General features: G+C 35.5%; 1 protein-coding gene across 2 annotated transcripts in view; it reads left to right on the top strand.

Moving 5' to 3' along the window:
• Nucleotides 1-60: 60 nt before the first annotated feature.
• LOC128552529 (myosin-9-like) overlaps nucleotides 61-21,759 on the top strand; it is a gene marked incomplete at its 5' end in the record, with an annotated part of 34,438 nt that continues 12,739 nt past the window's right edge. Inside the window, 11 exon segments of one of the 2 annotated variants that reach the window (XM_053533575.1) lie at nucleotides 61-245; nucleotides 622-794; nucleotides 1,768-2,488; nucleotides 3,107-3,260; nucleotides 5,899-6,089; nucleotides 8,537-8,731; nucleotides 10,135-10,290; nucleotides 10,973-11,086; nucleotides 11,382-11,483; nucleotides 15,680-15,793; nucleotides 19,825-19,980. In XM_053533575.1, coding sequence (XP_053389550.1) covers nucleotides 61-245; nucleotides 622-794; nucleotides 1,768-2,488; nucleotides 3,107-3,260; nucleotides 5,899-6,089; nucleotides 8,537-8,731; nucleotides 10,135-10,290; nucleotides 10,973-11,086; nucleotides 11,382-11,483; nucleotides 15,680-15,793; nucleotides 19,825-19,980 — 2,261 coding nt within the window. 2 annotated transcript variants of the gene reach the window in all.

Here is a 21,759-nt window from a genome sequence, read left to right as displayed (position 1 = left end):
CAATTTGCAACATACTACATTTAGCAAGATGTACTAGGATTGATTCTTTCTAATTGTAAGGTATAGGAAGTACATCAGACAAGGAAACTATAGAGGAGTTGAGGAAAGAGCTACAGGAACTCAAGGAGCATTTTGATATAGAGAGACGTGAAATAGAACAAGCTTGTAGACTGGAAATAACAGCTGTTGAAGAGAGACATGATCAGGAAAAGGCTGAACTATTCAACCATATAGAAAGGGAAAAGGTAAAAGAACACTGCACTATACCTGTATGCAGTTATGTCAGCCATAGAGTACTTTATATGATGCTGGCGCGAACCTTGCTGTTTTGTTTTGTTTCATTTTAATATGTTGTTAATATAATACTTTTTTGAATTTGTAACATATTATACCTTACATTTTAAAAATCCTGGTAAAACCATATGCATGAAAAACAGCATTATAGTCAAGATGGATGAAGAGTATACTGTCAGGAACATGAATTGTTTGCAAGCAAACATGGTAGCAGGAATGTGGCATGTCGAACTGCTCTTATAAATATTTTTGTAAGAGTTGTTGCAATATTGAAAGTAAAGATTTATATAGTTTTGTTTACACGCCATTAACATAATCATGTTACAGGCTAAGATATCAGATGAGTTTGAGAGGCTACAGCAGCAGGCACTATCAGAACTAGCGAGGGAATTACAGACCAACTTTGCCCATGAGAAAGAAGACCTCATACAGAAACATGAATCAGAGAAAAATTATTTACAACAGAAGTTTATGGAGGAGAAAGATGGACTTAGAGAAACGTATGAATGCTAGTCAGAATTCTTTTAAAATTCAATATTGTATAGATAGAATGTACTTACAGTTTTCAACTATTGCAATGTATTGCTTATTGTCTGTTCGACGGTAGGCATTTTGATGTCTTACCAGTTATAAGAGAGTGCTTATTCAAACATTAGTGAAATTTCATAAGATTGATGACCCCTATTGTTTTATGGGTCATTATGTCGAAGGTCAAGGTCACAGTGACCTAAACAACTTTTAGACTGACAACAGATTCTGTTCAGTGAGTAAAGAATTCTTTGTCATACAGTTGTCAAACTTCATAAAGGTGCCTGCCTGTGATGAAATATTGCATGAGCGGCAACTGGGGTTTCATCCACCATCAAAGCTGGAAGGTTGCCATATGACCTATAACTGTGTCTGTGTGATGTTAAACTCAACAAAACAAACAAACAAACAAACATTCATAAGGTTGTCGCCTGTAGTCAGTAGATGACCCCTTTTGTTTCTGAAGTCATTTGGTCTAAGGTCACGGTCATAGCATACAAAATTACTTACCTTCTTGCATAAAAAAGGCCATTATGGGGTGGGGGGTTAGGGGTTTATGTGTTTTACAAACAGCTCTTGTTTATCAAGTGTTCAATATTGATTTTGCTGTTTTTCATTTATACATATCCAAGAGCTCTGAAACAGGAGATAAGGAATATTTTTTTTGTAAAATAACAAAATGACATTGCCCAGAGCAAAGAAGTAACTTTAAATTTATGAATATGTTTGCAGAATTCACATTGTTTATATAGATGGTCAAATTGAGAAATTTACCTGTCTATACTGCGTGTTCCTTAAAAGCTATTGACATTATTAATAGGAATTGTTTAATTGAGAATTTTTCCTATATAAACTTTGTGTACACCTTAAAAGATACTGTTACTTTTTCCTCTGATATTCATTGTTACTGCAGTTATTTTGGTTTTATTATCTATTTTGTAACAGATTAGAAACTGAGCACGAGGAAGATTTACAGAGTCAGATAGAGAAAGTAAAGTCAGTCTGTGAACAGGAGAAGTTCCAGGTAGAGGAAGCATTAGCTGAGACAGAACCTTTCATAAAAAATCTTGAGGAACAAAACACACAACTGGAACATAAACTCTCCAAACAGAGGGAACAAAACACACACCTGGAACAAAAACTGTCTAAAGAGAAGGAACAAAACTCACAGCTGGAACAAAATCTCTCCAAAGAAAAGGAACAAAACTCACGACTGGAACAAAAACTCTCCAAAGAAAAGGAACAAAACACACATCTGGAACAAAAACTCTTCAAACAGAAGGAAGAAAATGATCAGGAATTGAAGAGACAAAAAACTGAAATGGAGGGAATGTTAACAAGACATATGCAGAAACTTGAAGATGTTGAAAAGCAGAAACAGGAACTAGAGTTAGACTTTAAGAAAGGCAGCAGTGATATAGAAATAGCATTCAGAAAGGAGAAAATGGACCTGAGGAATGAAATAGACAGACAAGCTCAGGATATTCGAGAATTACAGAGACATAGAGCAGAGCTGGAATTAGAGCTCAAACAACAGAAGGATGAGCTTGAACTGTCATTTAGACAAGAGAAACAGGAGATTTTGGAGCTTTATGAAGATAAGATCAAGGAGTTGGAGGATAAATTTGTAGAATCAGAGAAAGCTAAAGATAACTTATTAAAAGAGGTGGGCATGTTTATGTTTGTGCTATTACATATACATGATGATATGATAATTTTAAAACTCCTTTAGTAATAGTAAGCTTTATTAAGACAAAATGTTAAGATAAGCTTTATTTAAAATTGTATATAATCAACATAAGCACGAGCTAAAAACCTTTGTGCAACAAACTAGGTTTCCAGTAACAGATACTTACCTGTGCTTATCTTACCGCCTGGTACAGCCCTATAACTACTGAGTGCCAAGCAAGAGAGCTACCAATACCATTTTTCACATCTTTGGTATGGCTTAGCTGGGGGTCTAATCCCAGACCACCAGCACTCAAGCAGACAATATCACTGAGCTGTTGAGGTGGTATTTTCTGCTGTATTTCAAAACAATTCTGTCAACAAAGAAAACATCAAGATTTCTAAAGACTGTTAGAATCACTAACTATGAAGACAGTTGTACCATAACTTTATTCTGTTACTACATTGTAACATAATGTCTTTAAAGACTACAACACTCACATTATTGAGTTCTTTATGCCACTGTCTCATTGTGATGTGATTGAGAAAATCTTTTTCCATATATCTCTAATACATATATGGTTAAATGATCAATAAAGAATTTTCATCTTTTCAGGGAGTAGATTCACTACATGGTAAACTCAGGGATGACTTTTACAAACTGTTAGATGTGGCAACAAAAGAAAAACTTGCTGATGAGAAGAAAAAGTTAAATGAACATCTTCAAAAAGAGATGGAAGCTGGCTTTGACACAAAGAAATCTGAACTAAGTAACTATGTAGTTTATAATATTTCTTCATTGGTATATACTTATTGCTGCCTGAAGTGTGGTATGAAATCCTTGATAGTAATGCAGGACTAATTTTCGTGAATTTTGTGGTTGATTTAGTGCACAAAATTAAATTGCAACAAATAAATAAAATGATATATTCAAAGGTGAAAATCCTCGAATTTATATTCCAACAGAATAACTGTTTGGCTAGAATTAAGAAATTCTGTGCGCACAAAATAAAGTAATTTTGGAATATTAAAAATCTTAATCCTCTTTGTTGATTTTGCATTTTTTAAAGCATTAGGAGTTAGACTTAAAATTAGTTGTAATGCAAAGAGATTCACTAATCGTGTTCATATACCTCTTTTCTTGAAGGATAACAACTATTTTACATAGTTTTATAACATTAAAGATTTTCATAATGTTGCAATGTATTAGCAAAATAGATTATACAGAAGTAAGGGAACTGCCTAAAATGTTGGAAATTTTTATTTAAAAATACACAATGCATATTTTTTGTCAAGTAGAGCATACAGAAAGCTTTTTCAATTGAAAATTTAAGGCTGTAACTTTTAAATTTATGTCATTGACATTTTGAGTCATTTGAATAAAATCTTGTCTGTTACAAACTGAAATTGAAATACATATTTAAGAGAAGACATTTACTATCAATATTGTAGGTCCTTTTTTAGTAATGAACATTTATGACCCATTTAGTCATGGTACCATTAAGATAAACCATTTGTTTAGAAGTATCCTCTATATACACATCTATGGCAAGCCAATTGTCCAATAATTACGTGAACCCCAGTTCATGGTCAAAAAACTAGGATTAACGATCGATAAACTAGGTTTTTCGAACGTAAAACTAGGTTTTTCAAATACTAACCTATATTTTCGAATGAAAACATCAGACATCGGGCGTAAACCATAGTTCATGCTCGTGAACCCAGGTTTACGTTCGATAAACTAGGTTTCTCGATTGAACTAAGAATTTCGGTCGTTATCCTATGTTTACGACTGTAAACTTGGGTTTACGAACGTGAACCTACGTTTACGAGCGTAAACTATTGTTTACGACGTTCTCCTATGATTTTGCTCGAAAAAATAGGTTAGTATTTTAAAAACCTGGTTTATCGAACGTAAACCTAAGTTCACGCTCGTAAACCCAAGTTCACGTTCGTAAACATAGTTTCACGCTCGAAAATATAGATTCAGGTCCGTAAACTATGGTTCACGGTCGTAAACATAGGTTCATGGCCGTAAACCCATGTTCAGGCCCGAAATCCATTGTTGATTCTATAATCCTAATGTATAGACCGTAAACCATGGTTTACGTTTGATAAACTAGGTTTCTCGATTGAACTATGAGTTTCGGTCGTTATCCTATGTTTACGATCGTTATCCTATGTTTACGCTGGTAAACCTCGGTTCACGCCCGTAAACCACAGTTTACGAACGTGAACCTATGTTTACGACCATGAACTGGGGTTTACAATTGTGAACCTACATTTACGAGCGTGAACTATGGTTCACGGCGTTATCCTATGTTTTCGCTCAAAAATATAGGTTAGTATTCGAAAAACCTAGTTTTACGTTCGAAAAACCTAGTTTATCGATCGTTAATACTAGTTTTTCGGCCGTGAACTGGGGTTCACGTTATTATTGGACAATTGGCTTGCCATATAGTTACAAATCGATAAACACGGTTTTACGAAGGTAAAACTGTAGTTTATGGCCGTAAACCTAGGTTCACGCTCGTAAATATAGGTTCACGACCGTAAACATAGGTTTACGGCCGAAATTTATTGTTGATTTCATAATCCTAGTATATCAATTGTAAACCATGGTTTATGTAAGATAAACTAGGTTTCTCGATTGAACTATGAATTTCGGTCGTTATTCTATGTTTACGACCGTAAACTTGGGTTTACGAACGTGAACCTACGTTTACGAGCGTGAACTATGGTTTACGATGTTATCCTATGTTTTCGCTCAAAAAAATAGGTTAGTATTTGAAAAACCTGGTTTTAGGTTTAAAAAACCCGGTTTATCGAACGTAAACCTAAGTTCACGCTCGTAAACCAAAGTTCACATTCGTAAACATAGGTTCACGCTCGAAAATATAGGTTCAGGTCCGTAAACTATGGTTCACGGTCGTAAACATAGGTTCACGTCCGTAAACATAGGTTCATGACTGTAAACCCATGTTCACACCCGAAATTCATTGTTGATTCTATAATTCTAATATATCGACCGTAAACCATGGTTTACGTTTGATAAACTAGGTTACTCGATTGAACTATGAGTTTCGGTCGTTATCGTATGTTTACGATCGTTATCCTATGTTTACGCTTGTAAACCCCGGTTCACGCTGTTTACGAACGTGAACCTATGTTTACGACCGTGAACTGGGGGTTTACAATCGTGAACCTACATTTACGAGCGTGAACTATGGTTCACGGCGTTATCCTATGTTTTCGCTCGAAAATATAGGTAAGTATTCGAAAAACCTAGTTTTACGTTCGAAAAACCTAGTTTATCGATCGTTAATCCTAGTTTTTCGACCGTGAACTAGGGTTCACGTAATTATTGGACAATTGGCTTGCCATACACATCCCCTATCTTTATTGTAGGTCATTTGTTTGAGAAGGAGAAGACAGAGCTAGTTGAGAGGTATGAGGATGAGATGCAGTCAATGCGACAGGAGCTGAGCCGACTGCAAGAGAAACTGGAAGAGGAAAGAGAAGTGCTGGCAGAGAGGTTTGACAATGAGAAGGAGGTCATTGAAGAACAGCTGGCACAACAACTTAGGGAAGAACTGGAGGTAACTGTTTTCAAGTCAGTTAGATACCAGTACCTTGCAATGTGTTAATGTCCAAAGAAGATTAACATAAGTTATTATTTCTGTATTCAGATTATATGATACTGTTTACAACAGTGTTTGGGATGTACATATCATTTGTCTTTTAATTACATGATAACAGTAAATTGGTCCTGTCACATGTTTTCTGTCTAAAAATTGCTAGACGGGCATGCAAAACATGTAAGGCTCTGTAATGACCAAGATCCATTTCACCTTTTTATTTCTCAGGCTTGAATTTAGCAGTAACTCAAATTTTGACTATGTAGGATTAGATATAAAAGCTATCATTAATAATAATAAATTTATGAAGTTTGTTTTCACAATAACCCTGTAAGGGATTTGAGGTCTTTATATTTGTCACAGATATTCTAAAAATACATACACATTATAGTAGTCCTGCTTTAAATGCTGAATATTGTGGTCATCTAGCATCAATACATGAGATGGAATAGGATAGTTTTATAAATTAGTTTTACAAAAATGTCTGCTGTTGCACAATATAGTCTATACAGGGTTACACTGTGTTTAATGCCAAATATGTTTATACCTTATACCTGGTCTTCTGTAAGCAGGAGAAATGCATATCATAATTATTTGCTTGTTAATCTGTGTTTATGTTAACCTGTATCTAGTCTTGTAAATGGAGGAAGAGAGTAAGATTAGGTCAGAAATATCTCAAGAAAAACAAGGAGGTAAAACTGGTATTGTTACACTTCACTCTCACAATGTATATATATATATATAACATGTATAAAAACTTTCACTTGCATGTTGGCAATTACTTGTGTCAAAAAAAGTGTATTTTTAGCTTGACCACTCAGAGAATAGTGAGAGCTGTTCTACTCATTATATCATGTGGAGGTCAGCATCTTAACTTGGTTAAAGTGATGCTGTATCTCAGTAACAATTATATGGTCTTTGAAATCATGAAATTTCGTGGTTTTGGTCAAAACGGCAAATTCATGGGGATATGAATTTGTGGATTACAACTTTTGAACATAAAGTGAATGTGAATTTTACTAAGTCTTGTTCGTTGGGATTAAATTTCATGGATTGATTCAACCATGAAATCCACAAAAAATTGTCCACCACGAATATTAATGATTTCACAGTAATTGATTGAAACTTCACACAGTGCTTCTCAGTCATGGGACATACTGAAATAATCAAGTTAGATAACACTTGATTGAATTTTATACAAAATTTGGCCCTTTTTCACTTAGTAAGTTCAGTTAAAGTTTTTTTGGTGCAATTTACTGTCAACATTTTTCTCAGTACAGTTTGATTAATTAAACTTATGGCCCTTAGTAAATTTGGTTTTACAATAAAAATTGCAAGTTTTTATGATCACTATAGTAAAATATTAATTTGTGAGAAATTGGAGGAGAATTACTCAGTTAACATAAGTCTGGCCAAATTACGGTCTTTGCTTGACTAAGAAATAGCAGAATGTGCTGTCTCATAGATCTTGGTTTGAACAATATTTATTAAACATAATTACAGTTATTAAAATGTTACATACATCAACAAAGAGGATTGAGTAGGAAGCTAATAGCATTTTGTAGAAACTCTCCCCTCTCATAGCTCTAGTTTACATTCATGATATTTATCTAAAATATTTTAGATGAGGGCACAATGTTTTCTAATTAAGAACATTTTGTAGTAATTAGTAGGTCTTTTTGACAACATTGAAACCAGATAAGATGTAGAAACATGATATATGGTGGTATAAGTCTGGTAATTTCTCAGTATATTGTAAATTTCTTAAACATATTTTTGTTAGATATGTATCAGCTGTTTAAATTTTACAAGCCTTGTTATGTAATCATTAACATTTATGCATTGCCTATGAAAATCAGAATTATTTTATGCAGCTAAATATTCTCCCATCCCATATCAATATTAGCATACATGCTTATATATTGTAATCTTATAGAAGTTTTAGCATTGATTAGAAAAAAATCACTGAAAGTTTGGGAAAGAGGTGTGTTCAATTTTGTCCTTTCTTTATGACTTGTAGTTTTACTTCAGTGGTCAGCTTGGATGTCAGTTCTTCATATTTAATGTATATGTTACTTGATTTTCACTTATTTTGTGAAGACGGCTGATACTGTTGATTGGATAATATTCACCAAGTTTTTATATTTATTAAAAATCCATAGCCAGCACTTTTCAAGAAGCTACAATAACTGTTTGTGGTAAACATGAGTGTGTCAGTTATATAAGTAGATGGCACACACAGATTAGTAATAATGCATGACAAGCTGACTTCTCGGAAGCCATGCCAGTATTACGCTATATGCTATCAATGGCAACTGTTTGAATAAATGAAGTATATGTTTGGTCAGAAATAGCGAGCATTGAGCATTGAAAGTTATAAAACAAAAATGTTATCAATATTTCAATAGGAGGAGTTTTGCCATCAGATGGAGGAGATCAGAGATGCCTATGAAGAAGAGAAACATGAGTATGAGGCTCAGGTCAACCTCCTCAGACAGGAAGTTGAAGAGTTACAGAAAGCTCTTGATGATGAAGACAAAAACAGGAGGAAGATTGATGAACTTAAGAAAGCGAACAACAAACTTCAGCAAGAAAGAAGACAGGTGAACTGTCAATATGTTTTTATATACATACTCCTGTAAACATTAGTTTCTAGCTTAGATTTGCTTGATGGCTTTGTGACCAAGTGGTTTAAGTTAGCTCACTGACTCACTTGCCTCTCACCACTGCTTGGGTTGTATAAGTCTTTCTGTAAGGAAACCCTCCATTTGGCTTGCAGAAGGTAGGTGGTTCTACAAAGGTGCTCTCCTGTCACTGAAATATTGCTTGGCGGGGCACCCAGGCTATTTCTCCATTATAAAAGCTGCTGCTTAGACAGACTCAACAAAAACAAAACAAACAAAAGAAATGGCTAGATGAAATTTTACTCTTGCCATTGAGTCATAATCAAAAGAACTTTGATGGAATCCTTTGGTAAATCTTCCCAGGAGAGATGTTGCATTTGTTGTATGTAAAAGGCCTTGCCATTACATATATAGACTTGCTGGAAGGTGAAAACCAATAATAAGCAAGTAGATTAGAGCATCAGATGTAAATACACAGTTAAAATTACATGATATGCAATTCAAACAAGTTTTATGGGTATTAAAATCCATAGGTTAGTCCATTTGAGTGCCCGCCCGCTTAGCTCAGTAGGTAGAGCGTCGGTCTACGGATCGCGGGGTCGTGAGTTCGATCCTCGGGCGGGGCGCATGTTCTCCGTGACTATTTGATAAACGACATTGTGTCTGAAATCATTAGTCCTCCACCTCTGATTCATGTGGGGAAGTTGGCAGTTACTTGCGGAGAACAGGTTTGTACTGGTACAGAATCCAGGAACACTGGTTAGGTTAACTGCCCGCCGTTACATAACTGAAATACTGTTGAAAAACGGCGTTAAACCCAAAACAAACAAACAAACAAAAGTCCATTTGCAATTCTTTTATTGATACATGCATATTAACTCTTGGACCTCAAAATCAAACCACTCAGTTGATAATGACATGCTAGATGTTCTTCTTCCCAAGTTCCAAGTTTATTATTTATTATTGTTTATTGCATGAACATGTGTCATTCTTCAGTGTGAAAAACACTCTTTATGAGATGTTTATGACAATTAATTTAGTGCTAACTTAATATATATATATTAACTTAAAAGCAGTTTTATGAAATGCTGAATACATCTAGTCTTCAGTAGATGTTTTGTTAAAAAATACAACACTTAAATAAAAAGAAACAGCAGATGGAAAATATTATATTTTTTTGACACTTATCATACATCCAGTCCAGTCCATTGCCAATATACAATTCAAACCAAAATGATGGGGTAATACTCTTGAAGCTTACCTGATACTGTGAGTATATGAATATTTTGTCTTTCCTGCTTAAGAAGTTGCTAATGTGATGTATTCTGATGCATTTGGTTTGTTCAAATATTCAGTTGGATATTTTGATGTTAAATTTACAGGCAGAGAAGGGACAGATAGAGATGCAAAAAGCACTAGAGAGCACAAAGCAAGCTTTAGAAGCTCGTATTGATGAACTGCTTGCTGAGAAAGAAGGAGCAATAACTGCTGTAAAAACACAGTTTGTTGAGTCTTCGAAACAGAGTGGCAAAGATAAGGTAATTGAAACAAAAACATATAGAGTACTGTATTACTTATTCAATCAATAGCCTGTATATTTCTACATTCTGTTTAGTTGCATTAGGTACAGGGGATGTCTCAGATATTTACCTAGAAGGTAGAACAGTGAGAAATATGACTGGTCTGTATTTCTATCCTTCCACTATAATTATGGTGCAATTAAAACTTTAGTCTCATATAAGTAGTCTAGCTCAGCAAAACAGGTTAACCAGATTCCGATTCAAGGGGTCTGTACTGGTTCTTCCCAGGAAGGACAGCTTAACATGTATCAGTGCTATACACTGGCTACATTAAAGAACCAGACTCTATTCACAAACAGCCAAGCTAAGTTAGCCGAACAGGCCTGTGTCTAAAAACGATTTCTCTCTACCTGTTCTGGGGGCTTTATCTCACTCTGTCCCTGTAATCAAATTGGTCTGTGTACTAGTAGAGGATGAAGTTCGCACCCTGTGTGGCTGCGTTTTCTATATGTAAAGCGCCTTTGAATGTGTTTATCATGAAAAGGGCGCTATATAAATCTGGTATAATAATAATGATTCCTGTATAATCAGATTTGCTGTAACAGGTAACAGTGTTACAACAAACAAGAAAGTTTAGACTCTGCTTAGAAGTGTTAGAATATGATTAACCAGAATGCAGGGAAATCTACCATTATTGCAGGCTGCCTATGATGCATTAGTAATGGAGAAAGATACTCTAGAGAAGAAGGTGAATACACTATCACAGGAAGTTACTGACTTACAGAGACAGGCTTACAGTGTTTCTGACCTACAGGTAAATAAGTCGAAGTGAAACTCTTGTTCTCTTGAAATTTGAGATACAAGTTAGTTTCAACTTTATGTAATGTCTTTCTGTACATAATGTCAACAATAAAGCATATCTTGCTGAAGTTGTTGTCAACCTTGTAATGTGTAGTCAGTCATTGAAACATGATTTGTGCAGTTTGTCTTTCTAAAATGCAAATTTCTTTTTATTGAGGAACAACATAGTTGCAGAGCTGTGTCAAAAACGTAAATGTAAGTAGCATTCTATCTTTTGACTAATTGTTGATATTATTTCATCTATTCAGAGAGAAGTTGAAAAATTAAAGAGGGATAATTTAGAACTGTGTGAACACATCCAGGAAAGATCATCTGACATTTCACCTCAACAAGTGCCAGAACATGCTCAGGTATGTTGATAGAGATATATCCTTTTACATTAGTCAGGCTGCCCTTGACTAACTGTCACTGTATACAAAGGGCAACCTCCAAAACTGTTTCACTGTAGTTTTAGAAATCACTTTTAAGGGATAGCTTAAGAATTTTATTTTGTATCATAATCTTTATTTTATATTTCCCTATCGGGTTTTTTTAGCTCACCTGTCACATAGTGACAAGGTGAGCTTTTGTGATCACCCTTCGTCTGTCGTCAGTTCGTCCGTACGTGCGTCAACAATTCCTTGTCTGCACGATAGTGGTTTCATTTATGATTTTATTTTAACCAAACTTGCACACAACTTGTATCACCATAAGGTCACGGTTCCTTTCTTGAACTGGCCAGATCCTATTATGGGTTCCAGAGGAATGGCCCCTGAAAGGGCCAAAATTAGCTATTTTGACCTTGTCTGCACAATAGCAGCTTTATTATGCCCCCCTTCGAAGAAGGAGGAGTATATTGTTTTGCAAATGTCGGTCGGTCGGTATGTCGGTTGGTCGGTCGGTCGGTCGGAATGTAGACCAATCCGTTTCCGGATGATAACTCAAGAACGCTTGGGCCTAGGCTCATGAAAATTAATAGGGAGGTTGGTCATCACCAGCAGATGACCCCTATTGATTTTGAGGTCTGTATGTCAAATGTCAAGGTCACAGTGACCCTGAATAGTAAAATGGTTTCCGGATGATAACTCAAGAACACTTGGGCCTAGGATCATGAAAGTTGATAGGGAGGTTGGTAATGACCAGCAGATGACCCCTATTGATTTTGAGGTCAGTATGTTAAAGGTCAAGGTCACAGTGACCCTGAACAGTAAAACCGTTTCCAGATAATAACTCAAGTACGCTTAGGCCTAAGATCACGAAAGTTGATAGGGAGGTTGGTCATGACCAGCAGATGACCCCTATTGATTTTGAGGTCAGTATGTCAAAGGTCAAGGTCACAGTGACCAGGAACAGTAAAATGGTTTCCAGGCAATAACTCAAGAACGCTTAGGCCTAGTGTCAGGAAAATTGATAGTTAGGTTGGCCATGACCAGCAGATGACCCCTAATGATCAAAGGTCAAGGTCACATTGGCCAGGAACAGTTAAACGGTTTCTGATCTTCTTGTCCAAAACCATAGGGCCTAGGGCTTTGATATTTGGTATGTAGCAAAATCTATTGGTCCTCTACGAAGATTGTTCAGATTATTTCCCCGGGGGTCACATGATTTATATAGACTTAAATAGGAAAAACTTTAAAAAACCTCTTGTCAAAAACCACAGGGCCTAGGGCTTTGATATTTTGTATGACATCATCTAGCGGTCCTCTACTAAGATTGTTCAAATCATTCCCCTTGGGTCAAATATGACTCCGCCCTGGGGGTCACATGGTGTACATAGACTTATATAGGGAAAAACATTGAAAATTTTCTTGTCCAAACCACAAAGACTATGGCTTTGATAGTTCTTAATGTAGCATCATTTAGTGGTTCTCTATCAAGTTTGTTCAAATTATCCCTCTAGGGTCAAATATGGCCCTGCCCCAGGTGTCATATGGTTCATATAGACTTATATAGGGAAAAACCTAGAATCTTCATGTCCATAACTTACTTCATTCAAATTTGGACCACATGTATAGTTTTGAGTGGCAAGATGAACCTTGACATGAGTTGACCTTGATCTTGACATAGTGACCTACTTTCACATTTCTGTAGCTACAGCCTTCAAATTTGGACCACATGCATAGGTTTGTGTACCGAAAAAAACTTTGACCTTGTTATTGACCTAGTGACCTACTTTCACATTTCCCAAGCTACAGCCTTCAAACTTGAACCACAAGCATAGTTTTGTGTACTGAAATGAACTTTGATATTGAGATTGACCTAGTGACCTACTTTCACATTTCTGAAGGCACAGGCTTCAAATTTGGACCACTTGCATAGTTTTGTGTACCGAAATGAACTTTGATCTTGAGATTGACCTAGTGACCTACTTTCACATTTCTGAAGCTTCAGGCTTCAAATTTGGACCGCATGCATATTTTTGTGTTCTGAATTGAAATTTGACATTGATTTTTACCTATTATCTACTTTCATATTTCTCAAGCTAACAGTCTCCAAATTTGAAGCACATGCTTAGTTCTGTATACCATAATGAGCTTTGACCTTGAAATTGATCTAGTGACCTGCTTTCACATTTCTCAAGCCACAGCTTTCAAATTTGGACCACATACACATTGTTTTGTACTGAAATGAAATTTGACCTTTATTTTGATCTTGAGCTAGTCTTGAAATTTGGAACATTCAAAAATGGCTCAGTGGATGGCGCCAAGATCACTCTGTAATCTCTTGTTAGGTTAATAGGTTAAAGGTCAAGGTCAGATTAAACAAGAATGGTAGAACTTTTGTTTACAATGAGCTTATAATTTCTGTTCATTTTGCTATTAATGAAGGGGGGCATTTCGTGTTCGACGAGCTCTTGTTTATGATTTGATTTTTACCAAACTGGCACACAACTTGTATCACCACGAGATTTTGGTTCCTTTCTTGAACTGGCCAGATTCCATTATGGGTTCCAGAGTTATGGCCCCTTAAAGGGCCAGAATTAGCTATTTTGACCTTGTCTGCACAATAGCAGCTTCATTTATGATTTGAATTTAACCAAACTTGCACACAACTTGTATCACCATAAAATCTTGGTTCCTTTCTTGAACTGGCGAGATTCCATTATGGGTTCCAGAGTGATGGCACCTGAAAGGGCCAAAATTAGCTATTTTGACCTTGTCTGCACAATAGCAGCTTCATTTATGATTTGAATTTAATCAAACTTGCACAAAACTTGTGTCACCATAAGATCTCGGTTCCTTTCTTGATCCGGCCAGATCCCACAATGGGTTCCAGAGTTATGGCCCCTGAAAGGACCAAAATTAGCTATTTTGACCTTGTCTGCACAATAGCAGCTTCATTTATGATTTGATTTTAACCAAACTTGCACACAACTTGTATCACCACGAGATCTTGCTTCCTTTCTTCAACTGGCCAGATTCCATCATGGGTTCCAGAGTTATAGCCCCTTAAAGGTCCAAAATTGGCTATTTTGGCTTTTGCAGCCATATAGAGACTTCATTTATGGTTTTATTTGATACAAACTTCCAAAATATCTTCAACAACAATAAATCTTGGATTCCATGACAAATCAGATCCAATCGTAGGTTCCAGAGTTATTTTATATCTGATTACCTCCCCTGATTGTAATCAAAATAGATTTATATCAGTAAGTTTTTATAGGACTTATTTGAAACTTCATTATTGTTATTAGGTGGACAGAGACAATCAGGGTAGATAACTATAGACTGGTTTTATGTCAAATTACCTCCCTTTATTTCAAATTAAAATGGGTATATCTCCATAACTAATGAAGATACTGATCAGAAATTTCATTTATGTCAACAGATTTATTTGGCAGATCCTTCTTTTGTTCACTTACAATATTTATTTTTTTTAATTACTTCCCTTTTACGTTACTATAAATAGCTTATTTTTAGTAACTTTTTTATTATTGGCCGTAGGGAAAAACCGAGACCACTTTTCTGTGGTACAACATAGATGGTACCTCCAATTTTTAGGTGTATTTTGACATATCTACACCTTGTAAGAATTTTTTTTTCTTTTCGGTTAAATTTCTTCCCTTTGTTGTTCCTGTCCTTTGGACTTTGATATTTTACTGAGGACCTTCTTGTCCTCAAGTGCAATGATAACAGGTGATCGATATAGGGCCATCATGGCCCTCTTGTTTAATGATTTCTTTTTAGGTTTTAAATACCATTATGCATCATTGAATACAGATAACCTCCAAAATAATGGAAATCAGAATTTTTAACACTGTTTAAATAACTACAGAATTGCACAAAAAAATAACTGAGTTTGGTCCACAAAGTGCAATCTTCAGCTTGATTGTAAACAGTTGTTGCACAATATACATTTTTTTTACAGTTTCAGTAACAAATTATGCCTGGCTCTTCTTTACCATAAAACAGCCATTCAGATTGCTTGCTTGTAATATTTCTAGAGATAATACTGTTTTCCTTCACATTCTGCCATTAAAGTAAATCATTGGTTTAGTATAGTGATCACTTCACTTTTATGTCACCTTTTACTGTTAGTGCATGCTACACATTTCACCCTTTCACAGAGAGCAATAAATGAGCTGACACGAGAAAAGTCGGAACTGGAAGAAAGACTTGTTGATATACAGAATAAGTTTGAAGAAGTGGAAGACATGGCCAAGAAATACTCACACCTACAGGTAAATACATGCATGCTTAGGCTTGTAGGATACTTCTTTTTTAGCTCACCTTTCACATAATGACAAGGTGAGCATTTGTGATCACCCTTCGTCCATCGTGTGTCCGTGCGTCCGTCCGTCCGTCAACAATTTCTTGTCTGCACGATAGTGGTTTCATTTATGATTTTATTTTAACCAAACTTGCACACAACTTGTATCACCACAAGATCTCGGTTCCTTTCTTGAACTGGCCAGATCCCATTATGGATTCCAGAGTTATGGCCCCTGAAAGGGCCAAAATCAGCTATTTTGACCTTGTCTGCACAATAGCAGCTTTATTTATGATTTGATTTTTACCAAACTGGCACACAACTTGTATCATCATAAGATCTTGGTTCCTTTCTTGAACTGGCCAGATTCCTTTATGGGTTCCAGAGTTATGACCCCTGAAAGGGCCAGAATTAGCTATTTTAGCTATTTTGACCTTGTCTGCACAATAGCAGCTTCATTTATGATTTTATTTTAACCAAACTTGCACACAACTTGTATCACTTTAAGATCTTGGTTCCTTTCTTGAACTGGCTAGATTCCTTTATGGGTTCCAGAGTTATGGCCCCTGAAAGGGCCAGAATTAGCTATTTTGACCTTGTCTGCACAATAGCAGCTTCATTTATGATTTGAATTTAATCAAACTTGCACAAAACTTGTGTTGCCATAAGATCTCAATTCCTTTCTTGAACCGGCCAGATCCCATAATGGGTTCCAGAGTTATGGCCCCTGAAAGGACCAAAATTAGTTATTTTGACCTTGTCTGCACAATAGCAACTTCATTTATGATTTGATTTTAACCAAACTTGCACACAACTTGTATCACCACAAGATCTTGGTTCCTTTCTTGAACTGGCCAGATTCCGTCATGGGTTCCAGAGTAATGGCCCCTTAAAGGTCCAAAATTGGCTATTTTGGCTTTTGCAGCCATATAGAGACTTCATTTATGGTTTTATTTGATACAAACTTCCAAAATATCTTCAACAACAATAAATCTTGGATTCCATGACAAATCAGATCCAATCGTAGGTTCCAGAGTTATTTTATATCTGATTACCTCCCCTGATTGTAGTCAAAATGGATTTATATCAGTAAGTACTTATAGGACATATTTGAAATTTCATTGTCATTTGTTGGACTGAGCCAGTCAGGGTAGATAACTATGGACTGATTTTATGTCAAATTACCTCCTTTTATTTCAAATTAAAATGGGTATATCTCCGTAACTAATGAAGATACTGATCTGAAATTTCATTTATGTCAACAGATTTATTTGGCAGATCCTTCTTTTGTTCACTTACAATAATTTTCTTTTTAATTACTTCCCTTTTACGTTACTATAAATAGCTTATTTTTAGTAACTTTTTTATTATTGGCCGTAGGGAAAAACCGAGACCACTTTTCTGTGGTACAACATGGATGGTACCTCCAATTTTTAGGTGTATTTTGACATATCTATACCTTGTAAAAAAATTTTTTTCTTTTTGGTTAAATTTCTTTCCTTTGTTGTTCCTGTCCTTTGGACTTAGATATTTTTTCTGAGGACCTTCTTGTCCTCAAGTGCAATTATAACAGGTGAGCGATATAGGGCCATCATGGCCCTCTTGTTACAATAAAACTTGCCTTAAACAGCCAACCAGTAGAGTGATACAATCTGCCTATCTAAGGCAAGTTGCTGGTTAAGTCAAGTTGAAATTAAGTCAGTTTGGAAGTTAGTTACTGGCTGCTTAAGAAAAATGGCTGCTTAATATACATGACCCATAAGGCAGTTTCAGCTGTTACTCTATGCATCCCTTTAGAGATAAAAACACATTGTCCTTAGTAGTTATGCATCAAACTTTGGACATTAGAAGTATGAAAATGTCTGTACCCAATTATTGTGTTTGCAGATGTACTAGTAACCTGTTCTTTAAATGTGCAGAAACGTTCAGTTTGTTTTTCATTAGCTCAACTATTCGAAGAATAAGGGAGCTATCCTACTCACCCCGGTGTCAGCGCTAGCGTGAGCGTGAGCGTCACACAAATGTTAAAGTTTGCGTACCACCCCAATATTTTCAAAGTCCATTGAGATATTGCTTTCATATTTTGCATACTTGTTTACCAACATGACCCCAGTCTGTTAAAAGGAGGACGCAACTCTCTCAATCATTTTGACTGAATTATGGCCCCTTTTCGACTTAGAATAAATGTTGAAGTTTGCGTACCACCCCAAATATTTTCAAAGTCCATTGAGATATTGCTTTCATATTTTGCATACTTGTTTACCATCATGACCTCAGTCTGTAAAAAGGAGGCGGCAACTCTATCAAGCATTTTGACTGAATTATGGCCCCTTTTCGACTTAGAATAAATGTTAAAGTTTGCGTACCACCCCAAAATTTAATATTTTCAAAGTCCATTGAGATATTGCTTTCATATTTTGCATACTTGATAACCATCATGACCCCAGTCTGTAAAAAGCAGGAGGCAACTCTATCAAGCATTTTGACTGAATTATTGCCCCTTTTTGACTTAGAATAAATGTTAAAGTTTGCGTACCACCCCAAATATTTTCAAAGTCCATTGAGATATTGCTTTCATATTTTGCATACTTGTTTACCATCATGACTTCAGTCTGTCAAAAGGAGGAGGCAACTCTATCAAGCATTTTGACTGAATTATGGCCCCTTTTCGACTTAGAATAAATGTTAAAGTTTGCGTACCACCCCAAATATTTTCAAAGTCCATTGAGATATTGCTTTCATATTTTGCATACTTGTTTACCATCATGACCCCAGTCTGTAAAAAGGAGGAGGCAACTCTATCAAGCATTTTGACAGAATTATGGCCCCTTTTCGACTTAGAATATGCTTATTGTAATGTTAAAGTTTTACTCATTGCTTATATTATACCATCAAGCACTGAGAATAGTCCGTGCTGTCCACTGACAGCTCTTGTTGCTGTCAGTTGTAAGTAGAATCAGTAAGTAAAAATATAACAGGACAATTCTGCATTTCAACTTTCAAACAAAATATTCAGTACTACAGTAAAATTGACTAGAACAAGGAAATGATTATAGACACATCATTGTTACAATGATTTCAATCCAGTATACTAACAAAGGGATACACAGGTAAAAGTGTGGCGAAAAAATAAAAATCCATTCAGTCATTGTAGAGATGGTATTTTTCACATTATACTTACATTAAGGTAGCAAATACCACAGCAAAATTTGATTCTACAAAACAGCTTCTTTCTGTTTCATTTGATTAATTTAGTAAAATAGAGTAAATCATGAATTGATTTCTCGAAAAATAACTGGATATCAGTTTAGTACTGATCGCATGTGAGAAATGAATTTTCATGAAAATCCATATTATGTCAGTTGTATACATGGTTTTTCTTTTAAATTATGAAAATTTGTTAATAGTCTCATACAGTCAGTAGCCAAGTGGTAAACTGCCCACATTGAATGGTCATTGGTACATTCCCTAGCTGTATTATACAAAATATTTGTAAAATAGTATCAGTAGCTCCATTGCATGGCACTCAGTATTCAGAGAATCTGGTTTCTCATTCTCATACCCTCATGACATTGGATACCATCCAGAATGACTTGTCAGTAGTGAGTAATAGAGACAGTAGAAAATGTTTTACAACTGGCCAATAATAAATTACAGTCAAACTTCGTTTGCTTTAACTCTGATAACTCACCACCCTTCACTCGAATTCATGGTCAGGTCCCAGAAAAATTCCTGTGTAATGTAAATTGTTCGATAACTCGAACTACCAATAATTCGAACAGATTTTGTCGGTCCCGACAAGTTCGAGTTAACTAAGTTCAACTGTAGTATAAATCAAGCTCATACAGTAAATTTGTTAATTGCAAAATGATTTATTAAAAGTCTTTCTTATGATTGGTTTGTTTGATCATAGAAAACTTATTCTTACATTTTGCATTTTTGATGTGAGAAAAGTCTCCTTCAAGACGTTTTAGACTTTATTAGAGATGTTGTATTTGATAGTTTGACTATGGTCAGATGACCATTGGTCAGTCTGTGGTAGAAGAAACATTGATGGAAACTCAGGATAAACTGGCTGATACTGAAGCTAAGATGATGCAGTGTGAGAGAGAGCTGAAAGATGCTCAGAGATACAAGGACAAATATAAACTACTACAGGTTACATCATGCACATGGGGATAGAGTGTTTGATGCTGAAAATACATAATATATTACTTGTTCTGTTAATGCTTTGCACATGTAGTATTTGTAGAGCTTTTGATTGTTGCAGGTTTTATACCACAGATTGGAAAATGGAAGTGTGAAATTTGTTCTATGCTCACTGAGTTATATGTTGTATTGATATTTGAATACTTTAGCTGGTATTGGTTGCAGCATATGCTCTAGGAATATGCTGTCTTTCAATGTGCACCATTTAAGGTACCTGAAAGTTTTGTTGTTTTTAGCTCGACTATTCGAAGAATAGTCTAGCTATTCTACTCACCCTGGCGTCGGCATCACACCTGGGTTAAGTTTTTGCATGCAAGTACATACAGCTATCATTTAAGGCATGTAGCTTTGAAACTTATTTATTCTTTTTCTAGGTCAATTACCAACCTCACTGGGTCAAGTTCCATAACTTTAACATGTATTTTGAGCAAATTATGCCCCCTTTTGGACTTAGAAAATTCTGGTTAAAGTTTTACATGCAAGTTACTATCTCCAAAACTAATGCAGATATGGAATCGAAACTTAACATGTTTCTTCGGGGTCATAAAACTAGTTAATAGCATCAAGTCCCATAACTCTGATATGTATTTTATGCAAACTATGCCCCCTTTTGGACTTATAAAATCCTGGTTAAAGTTGTGCGTGCAAGTGCATACAGCTACATGTATTACCAAAAGGCATATAGCCTTGAAACTTATTTATTCTTTTTCTAGGTCAATACCAACCTCACTGGGTCAAGTTCCATAACTCTAACATGTATTTTGAGCAAATTATGCCCCCTTTTGGACATAGAAAATTCTGGTTAAAGTTTTACATGCAAGTTACTATCTCCAAAACTTATGCAGATATGGAATTGAAACTTAACATGTTTCTTCGGGGCTATAAAACTAGTTGATAGCATCAAGTCCCATAACTCTGATTTGCATTTTGGTCAAATTATGTCCCCTTTCGAACTTAAAAACTCTTTTGATATTTAACATTTTGGGTAATAATTTCCTGCTTCTGTGACAATATTTCGAATAGTCGAGCTTGGCAGTCTTACGGACAGCTCTTGTTTTAATAAACATTGAACCTGTTACTATTACAAAATTAAATAGGACTGTTTTGTTTTGATAGTCAACAATAGAATGTGAGATAAAAGAGAGAAGTTAAGGGGACGCATATTGCTACATTCACAGTTCATACAGAAATGCGGAAGGGGTGCATATTCAAGAAATCGATGGTGGGAAAATAAAAAACATATTCCTAAACTGATAAAATACTGATGGACACCTGTAATATTCAGTATTTTGCGGATAAGGATGTGGTACTATGAATGTAATAGGAAAACAGAGGTCTTTGTGAAAGTACATTCAACACAAAATATTAAGCTTTTGTATAAGGAAAAAACAGGTTTTTTACAATAACAGTGTTCCAAATAATGTTGAAGGGATGAGATTTTCTTTCTAACACAACAGGTTTGCTTAAACATGTAAAAATTTAACGCCACGTCATTTCAGCTCGGGATGGACGCCATATTTCTCATTGATAAAAATGTAAACAAAAAAAATCAGGGTGGGATTAGCATTGCAAAGGCATAACATGACATTGTACACAATGAATACCTTAGAACAGATATCTAAGATGCTACACAGGTCAGGCGGGTTAAATGCATAATGGCGATCACTTGAAATTCATCTTGAAAAGGTGGTTAATTTTACTTTATTTACATGGTTTTTAATTTTCCCA

This window comes from Mercenaria mercenaria, unplaced genomic scaffold, assembly GCF_021730395.1.
Source record: "Mercenaria mercenaria strain notata unplaced genomic scaffold, MADL_Memer_1 contig_2877, whole genome shotgun sequence".
Lineage (NCBI taxonomy): Eukaryota > Metazoa > Mollusca > Bivalvia > Venerida > Veneridae > Mercenaria > Mercenaria mercenaria.
The sequence above is the reverse complement of the archived record's forward strand: the minus strand, read 5'-3'. Positions and strand labels throughout refer to the sequence as shown.